The sequence below is a fragment of the Haliotis asinina genome, chromosome 8, assembly GCF_037392515.1.
Source record: "Haliotis asinina isolate JCU_RB_2024 chromosome 8, JCU_Hal_asi_v2, whole genome shotgun sequence".
Classification (NCBI taxonomy): domain Eukaryota; kingdom Metazoa; phylum Mollusca; class Gastropoda; order Lepetellida; family Haliotidae; genus Haliotis; species Haliotis asinina.
Genome location: NC_090287.1, coordinates 42,624,584 through 42,647,414, shown reverse-complemented (window position 1 = coordinate 42,647,414; position 22,831 = coordinate 42,624,584). Strand labels below are relative to the sequence as shown.

General features: G+C 40.0%; 1 protein-coding gene across 1 annotated transcript; it reads left to right on the top strand.

Annotated features, from left to right (window-relative positions):
• Window positions 1-11,267: 11,267 nt before the first annotated feature.
• LOC137294126 (uncharacterized) lies at window positions 11,268-22,580 on the top strand. Its single transcript, XM_067825098.1, has 2 exons — window positions 11,268-11,462; window positions 20,765-22,580. Exons 1-2 carry the CDS (start codon window positions 11,439-11,441, stop codon window positions 21,182-21,184), a joined length of 444 nt encoding a protein of 147 aa, XP_067681199.1. The 5' UTR covers window positions 11,268-11,438; the 3' UTR covers window positions 21,185-22,580.
• The last annotated feature ends 251 nt before the right edge of the window (window positions 22,581-22,831 follow it).

Genomic DNA, 22,831 nt, shown 5'->3' with positions numbered 1-22,831 from the left:
TTGGTATATATTAGCGTATCTGGACAAGCAAGCATGTTTCAGATATGGTATTTGCGCTCACGCACGCACGCACACACACACACAAACGTCATATGAGTGGCTAACGACAACAATGGTAATTACAAAGTTCCATTATATGTTTCCCAGTTCCATGATGGCCACCACCTTTTGATAAAATAGTTATACCTAGCTTTACACTGTATTGTAGCAGTTGTATTTACTTTGAAGAAATTAATGTCTTGACTTCTATTTCTATTCCTGTCGGGTATTTATCGATGTGAGCGGTTAAGGGGGTGCACCTTGTCCTGGCCCCATTGTCTTGTTGTTACAAACACACTGTTACAATCTCACTTGGCATGTATATGAGATACTTCTTTCATCACATTTTATGCATAATTTTCAGCTATATATTTGGAAGTTCGACAATATCCACGGTTATATTTTGATACGGTGAAATATGTAGATGTATTACATGAATCGAATTCAGCACTTGTTAAATTCGACTAGGTCATTCATTTTTATTATCGCTACCTTGGCTATAACTCGATTCATGCCAACATCAGCGTTTAAAGTTGGAACAGTTTGGCTGATGTTATAAAAGATTTCCAAAATCTTCCGGTTGTACGCTAGATTGATTGTGTCAGATTTTCGCTTATCGCGCACTGTCAACCGCAGTGTCGCTCTGTGGCTGTGGTTGTTGTTGTGGTGGTGGTGGTTGTGGTTGTGGTTGTGGTTGTGGTTGTGGTTGTGGTTGTGGCTGCTGTGGCTGTGGCTGTGGCTGTGGCTGTGGCTGTGGCTGTGGGGAATTTTTTTATTCCTTCTTCTAGAGGAATATATTGGAATAAGCTTAACATGTATCAGAAAACTATTTTGAGAAAGAAATTCTCGCTAGATTAAAACCTGGGTGAAAGTGTATAAATGCCTACCATTCCAGACAAGCTCCAATATGGCTTAAGATAAAGAACACGGTGCAGCCACTTCAGCTTATACTTTAAATGAAAGTATATCCTTCTACCTAAGGAGAGATTCACAGGTATATACTGCTTTTATGGATAACGAAAAGGCTTTCGATCGCATATGGCACAATGGACTCTTTTGTAAAGCTTTATGAAGCAGGCATAAACGGCAAAATGTCGCAGCTCCTATACCAAAGTTGTGCTTGGTTCAATATTATGACTTAAAATCAAATGAATATGCTATACAGCAATATGTCGGACAAGGAAAGGTCTCGTGTATACGGTATTAATATTCCCTGCATTTTATTGGTGGATGCTTGACACTGTGTATAGCAATGCCCGTAAGTGGCCGCTTCGAGGAATAGGTTCAAACGGCAAGGACAGACATATCTCTGGGTATATTATGCAACTCCCCCTTTAAGGATTTAATCTGTGCCCAATTACCCACATTTCACAATAGAACATCGTCACATAGTAAAGTGACAGACTTTTTAAAACCATTATAAAATACAATCTTTTTTAAATATGTGAGAGATTATCTTGAAATTGGGTAGTTTCCATTGAAATCATCGTGGTGTAAATCAGTTATAAACAGTGTAACTGAAACTGAAACCGCACGATGGGCTACTTAAGTCTGTGTGAGACAGGATATGTCCAGATACCCCTAACCCATTGTACCTTTCGTGTACATAAATGATATTGTTTGATGTATGTTTATCCCAATATGAAGATACCTAACCATTTTGTGTACAAATCAATTCTGCAGGAATATTTTCAAAATATTGTGAATTCTGTGAAAGACACTGTGGTGATTATAACTGCAATATAATTCTACGTTGTGAACATTATGTGTAGAACAGGAATCAATTCTTTCCAAACTTTTAGATCTTCTTCATGTCAATGTGTCTGTGCAAATAAAGTTACTGTCAGAATATGAAACGCTGTCTCTCTTTTCTAGAGGTGCCATACCTGTTACTGAACACATAGATAGACTGTCAGGGAGATGTATGGTTGTCCTATTGTGTGAGTGCCTGTATTCCATGGTATCTTCACTCAAGTGTGTATTGCCTTTGCTCTGTACATGTCTGCACCCGCCTTGTGAATATGTTGTAAATATTTGAAGTATATGTGTAAATGATCTTCGGATTGATATCTAGAGGAAATAAAGACATTCATTCATTCATTAATTCATTCGCATGTTTGCTGTGTGTACGTGTACATAGGTACATCTTGCCAGTACACCAGTACACACACATTGCATCAGCAGTTGCAGAAATCCTGCCACGACATCCTGGTCACTTGCTGAAACACGTCACGACAGCCAAGCGTGCGTAGAAATGAGCTTGATGATGTACGCGCTGTCATGACATAACAAGATCGCCCTATTCTCCGTAATAAATCCAAAGCGATGTATTGCCTGGACCTCCGTCTGTCATCGTACAAGGCTTCTGTTAGGACTGTGACAAATGGTCTTGTCAAACAGAGTGGACCAAGGTTCTCTGTACACTGTGTCACCTGTTTCAGGTGTGTCTGCAGCAACACAGCTTTCACAGGGATAACAAGACAGCATGACGTCAAAGAACTGTAAACAAAAATCAACGTTAGCAGAGCTGTTTACACTTGCTAACATCTCGTGCTTCGCAGCCTGTCCACACATCATGTGACATGAAATATTGGCTTTCAGGCTGTCTATACACATACACCTGGAACTGACTTGAACAATTATTCAGCCTGTCTATACACATACACCTGGAGCTGCCTTGAACAATTATTCAGCCTGTCTATACACATACACCTTGAGCTGACTTGAACAATTATTCAGCCTGTCTATACACATACACCTGGAGCTGACTTGAACAATTATTCAGCCTGACTATACACATACACCTGGAACTGACTTGAACAGTTATTCAGCCTGTCTATACACATACATCTGGAACTGACTTGAACAATTATTCAGCCTGTCTATACACATACACCTGGAGCTGACTTGAACAATTATTCAGCCTGTCTATACACATACACCTGGAACTGACTTGAACAATTATTCAGCCTGCCTATAAACATACATCTGGAGCTGATTTGAACAATTATTCAGCCTGTCTATACATACACCTGGAACTGACTTGAACAACTATTCAGCCTGTCTATACACATACATCTGGAACTGACTTGAACAATTGTTCAGCCTGTCTACACACATACATCTGATGCTGGCTTGAACAATTATTCAGCCTGCCTATACACATACACCTGGAGCTGACTTGAACATTTACTCAGCCTGTCTATACACATACACCTGGAGCTGACTTGAACAATTATTCAGCCTGTCTATACACATACATCTGGAGCTGCCTTGAACAATTATTCAGCCTGTCTATACATACACCTGGAACTGACTTGAACAATTATTCAGCCTGTCTATACACATACATCTGGAGCTGACTTGAACAATTGTTCAGCCTGTCTATACACATACATCTGGAGCTGACTTGAACAATTATTCAGCCTGTCTATACACATACACCTGGAGCTGACTTGAACAATTATTCAGCCTGTCTATACACATACATCTGGAACTGACTTGAACAATTATTCAGCCTGTCTATATACATACACCTCGAGATGACTTCAACAATTATTCAGCCTGTCTATACACATACACCTGGAGCTGACTTGAACAATTATTCAGCCTGTCTATACACATACACCTGGAACTGACTTGAACAATTATTCAGCCTGTCTATACACATACATCTGGAACTGACTTGAACAATTATTCAGCCTGTCTATACACATACACCTGGAACTGACTTGAACAATTATTCAGCCTGTCTATACACATACATCTGATGCTGGCTTGAACAATTATTCAGCCTGTCTATACACATAATTCTGGAGCTGACTTGCACAATTATTCAGCATGTCTACACACATACACCTGGAGCTGACTTGAACAATTATTCAGCCTGTCTATACACATACATCTGGAGCTGACTTGAACAATTATTCAGCCTGTCTATACACATACACCTGGAGCTGACTTGAACAATTATTCAGCCTGTCTATACACATACACCTGGAACTGATTTGAACAATTATTCAGCCTGTCTATACACATACATCTGGAGCTGACTTGAACAATTATTCAGCCTGTCTATACACATACATCTGGAGCTGACTTGAACAATTATTCAGCCTGTCTATACACATACACCTGGAGCTGACTTGAACAATTATTCAGCCTGTCTATACACATACATCTGGAGCTGACTTGAACAATTATTCAGCCTGTCTATACACATACACCTGGAACTGACTTGAACAATTATTCAGCCTGTCTATACACATACACCTGGAACTGACTTGAACAATTATTCAGCCTGTCTATACACATACATCTGATGCTGGCTTGAACAATTATTCAGCCTGTCTATACACATAATTCTGGAGCTGACTTGAACAATTGTTCAGCCTGTCTATACTCATACATCTGGAGCTGACTTGAACAATTATTCAGCCTGTCTATACACATACACCTGGAGCTGACTTGAACAATTATTCAGCCTGTCTATACACATACACCTGGAGCTGCCTTGAACAATTATTCAGCCTGTCTATACACATACACCTTGAGCTGACTTGAACAATTATTCAGCCTGTCTATACACATACACCTGGAGCTGACTTGAACAATTATTCAGCCTGACTATACACATACACCTGGAACTGACTTGAACAGTTATTCAGCCTGTCTATACACATACATCTGGAACTGACTTGAACAATTATTCAGCCTGTCTATACACATACACCTGGAGCTGACTTGAACAATTATTCAGCCTGTCTATACACATACACCTGGAACTGACTTGAACAATTATTCAGCCTGCCTATAAACATACATCTGGAGCTGATTTGAACAATTATTCAGCCTGTCTATACATACACCTGGAACTGACTTGAACAACTATTCAGCCTGTCTATACACATACATCTGGAACTGACTTGAACAATTGTTCAGCCTGTCTACACACATACATCTGATGCTGGCTTGAACAATTATTCAGCCTGCCTATACACATACACCTGGAGCTGACTTGAACATTTACTCAGCCTGTCTATACACATACACCTGGAGCTGACTTGAACAATTATTCAGCCTGTCTATACACATACATCTGGAGCTGCCTTGAACAATTATTCAGCCTGTCTATACATACACCTGGAACTGACTTGAACAATTATTCAGCCTGTCTATACACATACATCTGGAGCTGACTTGAACAATTGTTCAGCCTGTCTATACACATACATCTGGAGCTGACTTGAACAATTATTCAGCCTGTCTATACACATACACCTGGAGCTGACTTGAACAATTATTCAGCCTGTCTATACACATACATCTGGAACTGACTTGAACAATTATTCAGCCTGTCTATATACATACACCTCGAGATGACTTCAACAATTATTCAGCCTGTCTATACACATACACCTGGAGCTGACTTGAACAATTATTCAGCCTGTCTATACACATACACCTGGAACTGACTTGAACAATTATTCAGCCTGTCTATACACATACATCTGGAACTGACTTGAACAATTATTCAGCCTGTCTATACACATACACCTGGAACTGACTTGAACAATTATTCAGCCTGTCTATACACATACATCTGATGCTGGCTTGAACAATTATTCAGCCTGTCTATACACATAATTCTGGAGCTGACTTGCACAATTATTCAGCATGTCTACACACATACACCTGGAGCTGACTTGAACAATTATTCAGCCTGTCTATACACATACATCTGGAGCTGACTTGAACAATTATTCAGCCTGTCTATACACATACACCTGGAGCTGACTTGAACAATTATTCAGCCTGTCTATACACATACACCTGGAACTGATTTGAACAATTATTCAGCCTGTCTATACACATACATCTGGAGCTGACTTGAACAATTATTCAGCCTGTCTATACACATACATCTGGAGCTGACTTGAACAATTATTCAGCCTGTCTATACACATACACCTGGAGCTGACTTGAACAATTATTCAGCCTGTCTATACACATACATCTGGAGCTGACTTGAACAATTATTCAGCCTGTCTATACACATACACCTGGAACTGACTTGAACAATTATTCAGCCTGTCTATACACATACACCTGGAACTGACTTGAACAATTATTCAGCCTGTCTATACACATACATCTGATGCTGGCTTGAACAATTATTCAGCCTGTCTATACACATAATTCTGGAGCTGACTTGAACAATTGTTCAGCCTGTCTATACTCATACATCTGGAGCTGACTTGAACAATTATTCAGCCTGTCTATACACATACACCTGGAGCTGACTTGAACAATTATTCAGCCTGCCTATACACATACACCTCGAACTGACTTGAACAATTATTCAGCCTGTCTATACACATACATCTGGAGCTGACTTGAACAATTATTCAGCCTGTCTATACACATACATCTGGAACTGACTTGAACAATTATTCAGTCTGTCTATACACATACATCTGGAGCTGACTTGAACAATTATTCAGCCTGTCTATACACATACATCTGATGCTGGCTTGAACAATTATTCAGCCTGTCTACACACATACATCTGATGCTGGCTTGAACAATTATTCAGCCTGTCTATACACATACACCTGGAACTGACTTGAAGAATTATTCAGCCTGTCTATACACATACACCTGGAACTGCCTTGAACAATTATTCAGTCTGTCTATACACATACATCTGGAACTGACTTGAACAATTATTCAGCCTGTCTATACACATACACCTGGAACTGACTTGAACAATTATTCAGCCTGACTATACACATACATCTGGAACTGACTTGAACAATTATTCAGCCTGTCTATACACATACACCTGGAACTGACTTGAACAATTATTCAGCCTGTCTATACACATACACCTGGAACTGACTTGAACAATTATTCAGCCTGTCTATACACATACATCTGGAACTGACTTGAACAATTATTCAGCCTGTCTATACACATACCCCTGGAACTGACTTGAACAATTATTCAGCCTGTCTATACACATACCCCTGGAACTGACTTGAAGAATTATTCAGCCTGTCTATACACATACACCTGGAACTGACTTGAAGAATTATTCAGCCTGTCTATACACATACATCTGGAACTGACTTGAACAATTATTCAGCCTGTCTATACACATACACCTGGAACTGACTTGAACAATTATTCAGCCTGTCTATACACATACATCTGGAGCTATCTTGAACAATTATTCAACCTGTCTATACACATACATCTGGAACTGACTTGAACAATTATTCAGCCTGTCTATACACATACATCTGGAACTGACTTGAACAATTATTCAGCCTGTCTATACACATACACCTGGAACTGACTTGAACAATTATTCAGCCTGTCTATACACATACACCTGGAACTGACTTGAACAATTATTCAGCCTGTCTATACACATACACCTGGAGCTGACTTGAACAATTATTCAGCCTGTCTATACACATACATCTGATGCTGGCTTGAACAATTATTCAGCCTGTCTATACACATAATTTTGGAGCTGACTTGAACAATTGTTCAGCTTGTCTATACACATAGATCTGGAGCTGACTTGAACAATTATTCAGCCTGTCTATACACATACACCTGGAGCTGACTTGAACAATTATTCAGCCTGTCTATACACATATACCTCGAACTGACTTGAACAATTATTCAGCCTGTCTATACACATACATCTGGAACTGACTTGAACAATTATTCAGCCTGTCTATACACATACATCTGGAGCTGACTTGAACAATTATTCAGCCTGTCTATACACATACATCTGGAGCTGACTTGAACAATTATTCAGCCTGTCTATACACATACATCTGATGCTGGCTTGAACAATTATTCAGCCTGTCTATACACATACATCTGGAACTGACTTGAACAGTTATTCAGCCTGTCTATACACATACATCTGGAACTGACTTGAACAATTATTCAGCCTGTCTATACACATACACCTGGAGCTGCCTTGAACAATTATTCAGCCTGCCTATACACATACACCTGGAACTGACTTGAACAATTATTCAGCCTGTCTATACACATACATCTGGAACTGACTTGAACAATTATTCAGCCTGTCTATACACATACACCTGGAGCTGACTTGAACAATTATTCAGCCTGCCTATACACATACACCTGGAACTGACTTGAACAATTATTCAGCCTGTCTATACACATACATCTGGAACTGACTTGAACAATTATTCAGCCTGTCTATACACATACACCTGGAACTGACTTGAACAATTATTCAGCCTGTCTATACACATACATCTGGAACTGACTTGAAGAATTATTCAGCCTGTCTATACACATACACCTGGAACTGACTTGAACAATTATTCAGCCTGTCTATACACATACATCTGGAACTGACTTGAACAATTATTCAGCCTGTCTATACACATACACCTGGAGCTGCCTTGAACAATTATTCAGCCTGCCTATACACATACATCTGGAACTGACTTGAACAATTATTCAGCCTGTCTATACACATACACCTGGAACTGCCTTGAACAATTATTCAGCCTGTCTATACAGATACACCTGGAGCTGCCTTGAACAATTATTCAGCCTGTCTATACACATACATCTGGAGCTGACTTGAACAATTATTCAGCTTGTCTATACACATACATCTGGAACTGACTTGAACAATTATTCAGCCTGTCTATACACATACATCTGGAACTGACTTGAACAATTATTCAGCCTGTCTATACACATACATCTGATGCTGGCTTGAACAATTATTCAGACTCTCTACGTATACATCTAATGCTTTTCTTCTACCACACAACCTCTCTTTATACATACAGCTTTAACAATCATACGGCGTGTTAACAAGTGAACAGTCTCTACCTAGGGTCATATGTCGCATATATCAAGCTTACAGTCTGCCTGTACAGTCTGCCTGTACATGTAGCTAATACTTAACCCTTTTGCATAAAATCATCTTCCAGCACGTGCATCTGCTGTTTCCGCCATCAAACACACTAACTGTCTCTGTTTCTTTCACAACCGCTCAGTGTGGACGGACAAAAGCCCCACAGGACAGAAACCCCACAGACGAAAAATCCTCGGAGAAAACCCTCTTTGGACACAAGTCCCATGGCAAAAAACATATATGAGACAGTGGCGCTACATTATGTTTTCTCAAGGTGGTCTGAGTAGAAAGTGGGGCTTGAGGAGGAGGTTGGTCTTGAGAAATTGGGAATTAATTTTAAACGCTTAAGTGTTGTTTTGTTTTCAAGGATGGTCTTCAGGAGGAAGGATTAATTAATATAGTTAGTGTTAACGGGGTCTTCTCATTGTTTCATTCAATGAAGCGTTCAGTGTTAAAAGGATCTGAGCAATGGGCAATGTCAGGACTGTAAACTCTGTTGTTGTCGTGACTTTGAGATGGCCACCTTAAGAGCAGTAAGTCGGTATTTGGGAATAATTTGATGACCCAATGTTGTTTCTACCATCTTATCCAGTGCACCTAGGGAAAATGCAAGAAATGGGACTTGTCACACTGTACAAAGAGTTTACCATGTCAGTCTATCATGTTTGCGACTGGTATCTGCCAAGCCTACTGTCATGTTTGCGACTGGTATCTGTCAAGCCTACTGTCATGTTTGCGGCTGGTATCTGCCAAGCCTACTGTCATGTTTGCGACTGGTATCTGCCAAGCCTACTATCATGTTTGCGGCTGGTATCTGCCAAGCCTATTGTCATGTTTGCGACTTGTGTCTGCCAAGCCTACTATCATGCTTGACGCTGGTATCTGCCAAGCCTACTGTCATGTTTGCGGCTGGTATCTGCCAAGCCTACTATCATGTTTGACACTGGTGTCTGCCAAGCCTACTGTCATGTTTGCGGCTGGTGTCTGCCGAGGGCTGAGGGCAACTGATCTCGTGTGAGTGTGCACTCGTGTCTTAACTGCGTCTGATATAATTTGTGCTGAACAAGTGTCTGTACTGGTGTGTAGGTAAAAGGTGTTCAAAGCAAGAGAGTTCTATGGATAAACAACTTCTTTATTATAATGTAAGCAACGTTTCAGTGGTGGAAAACATACAAGAAACACATATTTAAGACAAGAAGCAAATGTTTACGCTGATTTTACTTCAATTGAGGTTTGCCTAGTGATAGATTTCGTCGAATCGATCATGTAATCTGCCATTTTTAGTGGTGAAGATATTGTAAAATTACTCCCATAATTCATACTGGAACTATTCTACACAGCTAATACTGTTGCGTCATTGATGTTGTGACTATTGTACTCAACTACCAGCACTGCATCTTTCGTGGTGGGATTATTGAACACACCTAAATCACAGCATCGTTCATGTTGTGACTATTGTACACAGTTAGAACACTGCACTGTTCATATTGGGACTATTGTACACACCTAAATCACAGCATCGTTCATGTGGGACTTGTACACAGCTAAATCACAGCATCGTTCATATAGTGACTATTGTACACACCTAAATCACACCATCGTTCATGTTTTGTCTTTTGTACATATTTCTCTCTCTTTTTTTCAGCATACACCATTCCTTCACCCTTTCCCTTTTCTCCGACAAACTATATCAACTTGATCTCAAGGACAGATAATATGATAACTTAGTGATTGAGCCAGATAGCTACAATAGATAGCCCGTGACACGTGGACAAGTACAGCATCGTCAGCATGTATGTATACCTTTATTCCCTCTTGTTTGATCATTGATGTTCACTGGTAGATGTGTAAGTACAGCCTGTATGAGCCCCAGCTGATCTTTTGTTTTGTGCTTGTCGGCAGTGTGTGACTCCAGTCATGCAAAAATATCCAACAATTAATCGTGCACAATGCTCATACCGTGTGTCGTGGTTCGCGCACATAGACGTGTCGTATACGTGACACTCCTCCATACAATTGCTACATTAGCTCACTAAACATTCTTTACAAATTGTTTATCCGTTGTTATTTAACGTGTTCAAAGTAATGGTTGAGGGTAGGATAGGGGAGGCATGTACCTTTGTTCACGTAAACACCTGCTAGACATAGTGTGTAACCTGTGCAGGTACCACACTTCATTGTATCCCAAGGGATACGCGTGTGTGTTCCTATGTGTGTTTGATTGGCAAACAGCCACCAGGCAAGTGACGAATGAAACTGTTCTTGTGAGGATGGAAGCTCGTACATCATGCCGAGGCCCCGCCTCTCGCTCCGCCACAGACCCAGCGCCTCCGGCAGGTAAGCCATATAAAAAGCGAAAGTCGCCAAGCGCGAACTAAAACTCATTCAACTGGAGTAATCAGCGTGCTCATCAACTGGTTAGGACTTCCAAGCTGCCTACATTTCACTAGTGTGTTTTGCTGTGACTATGGAATTACCCAAACTGATTCTGGTGAGCATAATGACGTATTTAAACCATTCCTCACGATGTACGACATTGCCTTCTTTGAAGTATGTTTGACGGAACTGACCAAACATGTACTGAAGTCCAAGTCATACAAGGTTCACTGTCCATAACCAGTTATACCCATGGCTCTCATTTCGCAGATTCCCATGTATTTACTCTGAGAATAAGTATTATTCTACATTCTACATAGATAGATAGATAGATAGATAGATAGATAGATAGATAGATAGATAGATAGATTGTGTTTTCGACTACCTTGAGCTAGGCTACCTTATTAGTTATACGAGGTCTTTCCTAAAGATATATGCTACCTTATTAATTACAACAGGTTCTTACCTAGAGATATAGTTACCTTATCAGTTACATCAATTTCTCACCTAGAGATATGCTACCTTATCGGTTACACCAGGTTCTTACCTAGAGATGTTACCTTGTTAGTTACACCAGGTACTTACCTAGAGATGTTACCTTGTTAGTTACACCAGGTACTTACCTAGAGATGTTACCTTGTTAGTTACACCAGGTACTTACCTAGAGATGTTACCTTGTTAGTTACACCAGGTACTTACCTAGAGATGTTACCTTGTTAGTTACACCAGGTACTTACCAAGAGATGTTACCTTGTTAGTTACACCAGGTACTTACCTAGAGGTTACCTTGTTAATTACCTTCGAAACGCTGACTACCTGAGACTGAGGACAGTCGGAGATGATGACGTTGTGTATGTTACCTGCAATAGTGAGTTGAGTGATGTTTTCATGACTGTGCGGGATGACCGTGGAAACTATAAAACGCAGCAACTGTTACCAGTGTGTGTCGGGCGCGTGTTTAATGTGTGACGGTGTCGCGTGTGTATGGAACCTACACTACATAATCGATATTACATTGAGTGAACACATTATTATGAATTTAGTGAGGGAAATATGGTAAAGACCTGTGTGTTAGAGACTTAATCTTCATACAGTATCTAACACACAGGTTTACATCAACAGGCAACGCTGATCTTCGCAACAATAGTAAACACAGAGGTCAATATCGATAGTAAACACAGAGTTCAATATCGGTTGTAAACAAAGACGTCTATGTCAAATAATCGAGCTGTTAAACTACAGCAAATTAGTTTTTGATAATATGCCCATACATAAGTGCTTTTGGCTAAATATACTGAATTCTCCTGTACGTCCAAAAAACAATTTACATACAAGGACAACTAGAGAAAAAACTATACGTTGACTTGCATAACATTAGAGTGAGCCCCACATTAGAAGCAGTGGCCGTTATCTTCACATCCGCCACTCCTAGTGGCGTTATAATTCGGATACTTATGCTGGGATGTGTACGTATGTGTGGACACACGCGTGAATCCGTTCTAGTGCACTTGTGTGTATATATGTGCGTTTGGGTGTACTATTGCAAGACCCTGGCCTGAACTGGCTGTATGCTGCCTGAACAACATCGATGTCCCGGGTGTCTGCTAGTTCCGTTCCCACCAACATCTATCCTATCCCTATCTACCTTTGAAAACGCCTAGAATTTGGAGTGGTAAGGAAGATGAACACGTTCTTTATTACAATAGAAAGCACTTCTCGGTGCAGGTTGTATCAAGCAGGTGATGATCCTTTTGCTTATAACATGATCCCCATGTTACCGGTTCCCCTCTGACATTACCCACTGTGTAGTCACTGGTTCTCCAGTCTACTGAAGCTCTAATCCGGTCAACTGCTGAAACGCTTCCTCATATTCCAATATCGTTCTGATTCCATACTCGGTACATCAGGGGTTCATGACGCTCCACTTCCTGAAGAAAACAATAGTGCACATAAGTTCGGTACCACTGAGTCCATTTATGACAGTTTTTCTTTGGTACGATTTACCGTGTACATATCCCAGGAGAGACATACAAATGATACGACTGCTTTCACAGTGGTAAGTCATATTACCACGGTTAGTAAGGTTTGACGTCTAGGGAACACCTGTTACACCACCTTTCACACATTACATAGATTTCAGACATCAACTTCCAACATAAAGCTGATTCCAGTCACCGTGACACAAACTCCCGCTGCGCCTATCAGGTGGTTGGGGCTGTAGTCATACGTCGGTGTAGAGGTAGTAGCGAGCTGGACACTGACGGGCTACGTCTTATGTCCAATTGTCCGCGCGATTACATCACATGGGACAAGGATGTCTACTTTATACCACCTAATAATGTACAATAATGAGACATTTACAACCTAGGTCATACAGTGTCGTAAGGATTGGGGGATTCCGCAGTGTGGTGCCTGGGATACTGCAGTGATTAATAGCGACTGGCTGCTGAGATGATGATGGTGTGTTCATACTGAAACACGTTATAAAGAAAACAGGTTTCTATTCCGATGACCAATTTAGCTATGCACGGGAGTGATAGTTCATATTTGTAATACTCTACACTATCTGCGAATGTAATTTTGGGATGAAAACAGCATAATTATAGATATTTGTGTATGGGTAACATTCATGTTTGACAGATACGTTTCAGACATGTAGATGTATTACTAGTCAAGTCACGTTGATATTTAGAACTGAATGCTCAGGAAAACGTTGAGATAGATCCAAATTTATTTTTTAATATGGCTGCCGTCTAAATAGTACAATTTGTTTTAATGCTGGCACAGGAGGATAGATAAGCAAAGTTTCTTACACCGAAAAAAGTGTGAAAGTGTACTTTAGATCAGAGATAAGGTGTCTGATTAACGCCCCCAGACATAGTGGCCATTCAAGACATTCGAAAATATGTAGCATTTTCGTGTAAGACCTGTCACATAGACTGCCCACCACCCACTCTCCACTGCCCAAGATACTATTTAATTAGACTTGAAGATACACGCGCGTTGTTAGTGTGTTCAACCCTACAGCCAGGGAGGAAAGTGGGTCATGCTGTTCTATCAGAGTTACTTCCGCTATGATCTATATCTCGTGACGGTACTCCATGCCACGGCCACTTCAACCTTAACCAACATCATTGTTGATATCTGTTTTCCTTGAAGTCACGGTCATTCATGACGCTAACTCTCACACGTCGGGAAGGACTACAAACTGTTTGGATGTTAAACCATTGAACGTGTAGCCACGAATCAGGTCATAGGCAAATCGGCGTATTCTTCTGGTTACTAGCCATTCTATGTTTGAGGCAATATGATGTATCTATTAATAGATATGGTGTCACCTGGCGCAAGCCTTTGTTGATATGTTCCTAAAATGGACATTGACATGTTCCAATGGTAGCTTGTGTGTGTTTATTCGGGGGTCCAGTGTAAATATAAACTTTCCCTTATGCAATCTTCAGACGTATGTCCAAGTGAAACAATGTGTCAGATAGAAAGCGGAATCGACATCCAGACAAGTGGGATTGGTACAGCATGTACATCCATGTACTATCAGAATTAGCCTGTCGTAAACATCACATAATGTTAGAGATACATGATCTATGCAGTATGCTGTTTACCTTTGCCGCAACTTTACTTCTTATATTATGGGTATTGCTTTATAACAATACATTTGCGATGTCGAGACCGTTTCTCAAGACGATCGCTGGGCTAAGACTGACCTGAATGTATGTTACAGTATGGGAGTTACGATCATATTTATGCTGCGATCGTTTTGTGGAAATAGAACCTGGCAGTTTTATACCCCTTTGTACCCAGACAGACCTGGTTGTTCTCTAACCTTTTCTGGATAGAACTGTTTATTTTCTACCCTTTTGTACCCAGAGAGACCTGGTTGTTCTCTAACCCTTTGTAACCAGACAGACCTGGTTGTTCTCTGGACCGTTGTACCCAGACAGACTTGGTTGTTCTCTAACCGTTTCTGGATAGAACTGTATATTTTCTACCCTCTTGTACCCAGACAGACCTGGTTGTTCTCTAACCCTTTGTACCTAGACAGACCTTGTTGGTCTCTAACACTTTGGACACATACAGACCTGGTCGTTTTATAACCCTTCTTACATAGACTTTTCAAATCACCACAGCCTGTCCACTTCTGGACAAGGTGGATATTTCCATCTGTCATATATCTACATTTACTGTTGAGGTCTGTCGTATTTAATAATAATAATGAAAATATGTTTTAAATATGGGTTTACATCAATCTGAAGTCATTGTAAATTAATTGTAAATAATTTATCTGGGTACGCATCCTATGCGATATCACCAGGAATATACATGGATCTGTTAAAGTACCAATGTAATCATAGACATATCCACTTTCCCTGAGAGTAAATGGAGACTGATTTCCTGTGGTTGCGGCCGTACGTGACTATGAGAAACTGCAAACGCTATTTCAAATAATATCCTATATTCAAACGGATGCCCAGGGCAAAACGGATTCCCTACCTACAGGGGAGACACGTGACCCCCCGTGTTCTGATGACAACACCTTGTATTCTTGACAGCAAGTGATGATGGATTAAAGCTAAGTAGTGAAGCGTGTGTGCGTGGACGTGCAGGTTGTCTTGCCAAACAGAGAATACCGGGATCCTTGATGTCCACAGTCAGAAGTTGGCTTACATATATTTGCTTAAACAATGTTCCATTATACTGCCTTTGTGGGACTGGCCAACGTATACATTATGCAACAGATGTATGTATCAACGGCCACCGTTTGGCCTTAGGCATTGTGTTATTGCGCCTTAGAGCCCATCCTACACATCATAGCTGGAGTATGAGTTATGGCATCTCACTCCATGGAAACCAAATCCACCTAGGACCTTTGAATGTAGGAACATGTTTTCAGGCGTCAGTGAGTTGTGATATACGACAAACATAAAGTAAGGGAACACCCTAAAATTTGATAATCGCATATACATTTCAACGTGGTGTGGTCATTTATACTCTAAGGTAAAGGCAACGTTGTGTGTGCTTAATGGAATCTTGAAACAACGTGTTAGACCTTGCAGTGTAGCAACTGATTCAACATCTGTGAAATGAAACATTGTTAAAAACAGCGAAAAACAAGGGTGCTAGAACACACCAACACCATGTTTGATTCAAAGGCCATGACACAAAAGAGTAGTGCATATTTGTAAGGCTGCAGATCTTCTATCGGGACAGTATCTGTAGCTGTCGATGACCACGCCCAACGATTGCGTGTACCTCAATCAAACACTGGGGACTGTACCGTAGTGTACGCAGGTTATCAAGTGAGGGTGTTTTCAGTTGTTAATTTGCCCATATTTGGAATACATAGTGTATCAGAGTTTGTAGGCAAGTGAGAAACAGTGTTTACTCCTAATACAGAATATATATATTAGAATTGGGATATTTCAAAATAAGATAAAACTAAAAGATACAATTGGTATCAGCTGGGGTATTTTCGAAGGAAGTGAAAAAGGCTCGTGTAGCTTTTACTTTCAGGCCTACTTTTAGTGTTTACCAGCTGATGTTTATATGTAATCATGCAAGAATTTTCCATGGGGGTCAAATTGCAAGGATAATGAGACTACATATGCGTACCGAGTATGTACTAGTCTCGGATACCAAACATCGATGTAGATGGATTACTGAAAGACGATCACGAAAAAGGATCTCTATAGACACTCGTCACATTTGCTGCAGGATAGTTGCTCCTCTGTCGGAAATCAAAACAGGAAATGTTAAAATATCGTTTGTGTACAGGCCAGACAAGTAACTTGTAACTGAAGATGTCTGTTACTGTTCAACCAACTAAGGTCATGTGATATTACATCAATCCTCCTATATGTTGACATGTTTGTGGAGACTGCACCAGTGGAAGTACATGTGTCGCCACGGCTGAAGATCCGCGTTAGAATTTGTCTTTACCAATCCATGCTTGTCGTACCCCTTAAGTAGTGGCCACCAGCCTGTGGTTAGAGGCGACTAAAGGTTTCGGATAGTCATGTTATGCTGACCTGGTTCATATGTCATCCCAAGTTCACTGGACTGTCTGGTGAAGACTCGACTACTTACACCCCACCGCCATTGTTTTGTTTCAATACCCCCTCCTTTGGGGTACTACGAGTCCTGAATAAACCCACCACAAATGCAAATGGGATCAATTTTCAATTCAGCTGAAAATAAGGAACGGAATAACGCAACTTGGTATGAATAACATTTAATTTTCTTTTACCTTACTAAGGTGCATAAATATGGTTATCAGTTATACATGATTTAACACTTTTTGAAATACGAACGATAGTTGGGAAATTGTTCCATCAGCATACTGTAGATGGGAAGGTTTCTTTTGAAATAGGAATAGATATATTTAGAGACCTGCGGAGAATATACTTTGATTTAGAACCAACATTCAAGGGAAGCAGTTCTTTTAGGTATGGAGGAGCGATATAATTTTGAATTTTATACATCAAACATAGGTTTCCTTTTCTTCGACGATCTTGTAATGTTTCCCATACAGTTTCCTAAAAAAGAAATTCACTTGATGTCTATTTTGGTTAAACAGTACCTATTCTTGCTGCTTGAAATTTAATCTATTCTAGCATGTTTATTTGTTCAAGACTTTATCCATCTCAGTCTTCACGTATTCAGATTCAAGATGCGTATTCAAGACGGGACCGAATAAACATAGTATAGATCTTATTAAGAGTACCCCTACACTATAATTTTTCAATAGTCGCATGGAGGTAACTGTTGATACTTTTTGCATCATATTTTGAATATGGCCAGCCCATGTTCTGTTGCAGGTAAGGTTAACTCTAGAGCGTTTATGTATGTGAACAAGTGTAATTTCAACACCATTAAATTAAAGATGTGGTATATCTTTGTCGTTTTTCATCGAGAATAGGACAGCTTCCGTCTTTTCAGGGTTGTACTTAATTTGCCATCTTTAACCCCAAATGTTTAACTTACATATGTAAGCATTTAGATTCATATCCAAAGACGAGTCATCAGCAAATAGACACGTTTTGCTATATCATTAGTGTTTGCAATGAATATAAAAGGGCCAGGAATTGACCCCTGCCGTCACCCCGGCTTAGAGTCCTTAGCTTGGAAACTGACCCATTGACAAATACACTCTGACAGCGATAGTTTATGTAACTAGCTAACCATCCCAACAGCTGTCCGCTTACACCATAGTTTTCCATTTTTAACAGTAATCTTTTGTGTCAGTCACGATCGAACGCCTTTGATATATCGCAAAATACCACATAAAAACTTCAATTTTGTCCTATAATTTTCAACCCTGATGGTATATTTCAATTAACTGATGTAGAATGGAATTCCCTGATTGCAAACCAGGCTGATATCGGAGCTTCTTAGCAGGAAAATAACGAAACAGGGGTTTGAAGACAACTCTTTCAAATACTTTACCAAGACATGTAAGGGATGTTGGTCTATAGCTGGGAGCACAAGTTGGATCACCTTTCTTGAAGAGAAGCATGTCACTGGCAACTTTACACTCAGATGGGTACAAAGACATATTGAACAACACACACTGAGTGTACAACGTGTTTCAACAATAAATGACAGTCAATTTTGTTACGACCGGACGCGTTTTCACATGTAAACGTCTAATGACATCTTCAATTTCAAATTTGTATATAGTAATGGTGTCAAAAATTTGAAAATATGGTAAAATTGTTCATTGAAATCTGATAGACATGCGTTGTTTTCATCTAATGTTGAAATAGATTAGAAATACTCATTCAGGACTGCAGCTTTTTCACACTTAGAATAAGGAGATGATCATCAGTACATTTAAGAGGGGTATGCAGCGATTCGCCCATGCACTATTCGACTGTTTTACTAAAGAACGTAGCTGCCTACAATATGACCTTTTGCTTTCAGCATGTGAATCCAGCAGAAAATTATCGATATTAGCAAAAACGCTTTCTTTTGCATAATACTTCATGTTATCGATTAGTTTTCGCTGCTTTTTGAATTTTGTAACACCAGATAATAGCGTTGTTCTATTTTTAGCTCTTTAACCTAACTGGCCCTTTTCCTGCGTTCTCATCTCAGACATCAATCCAACCATGACTTGTCATTTAGCCTTATAGTTACGTTCTTTGTAAGGACTTGAGCTGAGAAATATATTCAATTTCCGAAAAAGCCTGATTTAACACCCTGACAATTTACTAACAACTCAGACCAATCTGTTTAAGTGATAAATGCAATTAAGGTAGTAAGTCGCCGGTATATGCCATACGTGTATCTGTCATAGTTAGTGCCTCGTAAGTGCCTTTGTGATCACTTATCGATTCCTCGAATTCAATAACTCCACTGTGATCAATTTTTTCTACATCTTTGCTGATCATTATTGAATCAAGCAAAGTACCAGGCTGTTGCATTACCCATGTTGGTTCTGTTATAATATTTCTAAAACACTCATTTAACATGATGTCTTGAAGGTGATGACTTCTACAAGACAGAGGGTCAGCACTCAGAATACCTGTTATATAGTAATTCGACTGGAACCATCTAGAGCATTTTCAATTCTTACGCCTAATCGTTCCCTAAATTCTAAAGAATTATGCGCAGGTCTGTATGGTTAACAAATGGTTAATGGTTTGACAGGTAGGTGTATTGTTTCATCATACCTATTTTCTATTTTTTTTCTAATTAAGTGCTAATGGGTTTTTTTAAATACAAATCATAATACCTCCGTAGAATGTGTTTCTGTCTCTACGATTAGGGTCATGGTAACCTGCCCAATTTATTGTATCATTATCGGTGTTATCGTCTAAGAGTGTGTCTGTAAAACTAACAATATCGTTACTGGAAACATACTTGCTAAGATATTCCAGTTTATTTCTTATGCTTCTGGTGTTAATGTGAAATAAGGATAGGGTTTTGCCATGAAACTTGTGTATGTCCGTGCCTGGATCGGACTGAATGTCGCCAGCAACCTGAAGTAACAGTAGCAGGAGGATGCTTACATTAGTGTTACTAAACCGACTCTGCAATCCACAACGGAAAGCTATCACAAGGCTTGTTTTACATGACGCCGATAAAAGAATACACTTATTATATAATTCTGCTAGAATGGCCCATAGTAGAGGATTGTTACATAAATCAAATGTTGTAAATCTTTGCTAAATCTTTTACAATCCGAACGCACAATACTTGACACAATGCTTGACACAATACTTGACACAATACTTGAAGACGCCGCCATATAGTTGGAACATTGTGGGGCGCGGAGGGGAAACAAAGCATATCCCAACATTAATTAATAAACCATGTTCCGCAATCTTTCTCTAAGCAATGCATGTGAAATAGTTGCATGGCTGTTGCCAGTGTTGTAACGGTTGGCTTATCCACTTGCAGATCTGCCCCTTGCTGTTGTACCTGGAAGCGTTTTCTGTAGCATCCCCTACTGATGATGTGATCTCGACATGCACAAAGTTGTGCCAGGGACAGAAGGTAATCGACCACTGTGAAAGTTTAAAGAGAAACTATGACAAGGTAAAGACTGTGGACCATGCCAACATCATCTTCATGTGTTGTTTAGGGTACGATCTCTTTCATACCGGTATCGACTTCAATTCGTATGTATTTGACGACATTGATGATCTGAGACAGCTCGTTGACATGCTGAAGGAGGTACAAAACCCAGATGTGGCCAACAAGTATGCCACGTGTATCCGAGACTGCAGCATGGGCGGAATGAAGAAATGGAACGTGGATGAGGTCAAATCGTGTTTCAATGGTTCCAAGACGTGCCCTACTTACAAATGTCCTGCTTAGGTCAACACATCGGCTGCAGTCAACCTAACGTTAACATTGTCTGTCGTGGAATGTGGATCGTATCGTGGTCATCACGTGACGCTACAGTTATGACATGATGTCAAGCGTCAGTATGACGTGTCGCCCTGCCCCAGATCGGTGTCCACCATTCCGGAGACGTAGCCGCCGCACCACCACATGGAGATCGTGTTGTCCTAGCCAACTACTGACCAATACCCTCTAACACCTAGACCTAAAGCAATGTAACATGTGAACAACGTTGAGATCTGTGACGTTAATGTGCTGCTAAGCGTACGTTACCTCATGTACCATAGCTGTATTAGCCACGTCACTGTAACATCTTATCATTATTGTTTTACAAGAACACCTATACAAGATTAGGCTGTATGTTTATGATATTATGATATATGATTACATCCCCACATATTCAAGTGTTACACGCTAACTATTTGCATGGCAGTCTTTATTTTTGTTCCATAAGATGTTTAGCTATGGTGTGACTTATACGTGTGCCAGTAGCAAGTCTCTGTGCATGTTATCAGGTGTGTTCTGTGAAGGAACCTATGGCTCTCTTTGTTGAACATGTCCTTAAGTGACAGAGACGTAAGAACATTCCGTTTTAAAATCCTCATTTCATTTCATTCCAAGTTGTGAAGGTTGCTTATCACAATCATTGCCCTTGATTCCATGTCCGTACTGCCGTTTATTAACAATTCCTAACATACGCCATGACCTTTAATACATAAGACACTGTAATCCTGGTTAGTACTACTGATTCGTGTGTGCGTGGAGTTCTATGTTCCGCTGGATGCCAGGTTTGTGCACATATATAGGTATCACCAGAACAACTACCATAGTCTTAGTGACCCTTCCGCTCGGAGTTGAGCTCACTACTCCCCTTTACTTACACATCAGCCAGTCCATACATCATGCATGGTCTTGACAGTCTCGAGTACCTCCAAATACATGGCAGTGTATTACAATGAGAAGTAGTAAACATCAATTACTTCAGCAATATCCCTTCATCCTCTTGAAAGAAGGTACTGACATGAACGACAGTATACACCATGTAGCATATTCCGCCTGCCAAAGTCTAGATTATTGTAATGTGGGTTGTTTCACTTATGATCCCACCCAGACTCAAAGTCAAAGAGAAATAGTCTCTGCGATCGTTTAGACTTTGATAATAGGTTAGTTTTAGCTTAATGAAGTCTTGTGGATGTGCAATTATTTATGAACCAAGTGCTCCTCGTAAAATGTACGTCCGTACCTGTTTGTGTGTGTGCCGGTATTAAACGATGTATTTTATACTAACGCCTGTACATATAACATGTCTAAAGTAACCAAAGCAAGTACTGAATGTAAAAATATTTATGAATAAAGTTTTCACTTTTCACTCTCTGAGTTGCTATAGTGACAGAAGTCTGATTGGTTGAGCCCACACCAAGAAGTGTAAGTACACAGATACTAATGTATTATTACCTGTTATCAGGAACCAAATTTGTTTAAGTTTTTTGAAAGTCAAACACAAATTTGGCATTTTCTAATCCCAGAATACTAGTGATACTAATCCCTGCTGCCATATCACAACCTCCACCAACACCACAATCCCTGCTGTAACACCACAACCTCCACCCATACCACAAT

Excerpts from the sequence above, each read along its gene's own strand:
- LOC137294126 (XM_067825098.1), top strand. The coding sequence starts at position 11,439 with ATGGAATTACCCAAACTGATTCTG. Across the intron at positions 11,463-20,764 it reads AATTACCCAAACTGATTCTG|ATCTGCCCCTTGCTGTTGTA; the intron begins GTGAGCATAATG and ends ATCCACTTGCAG.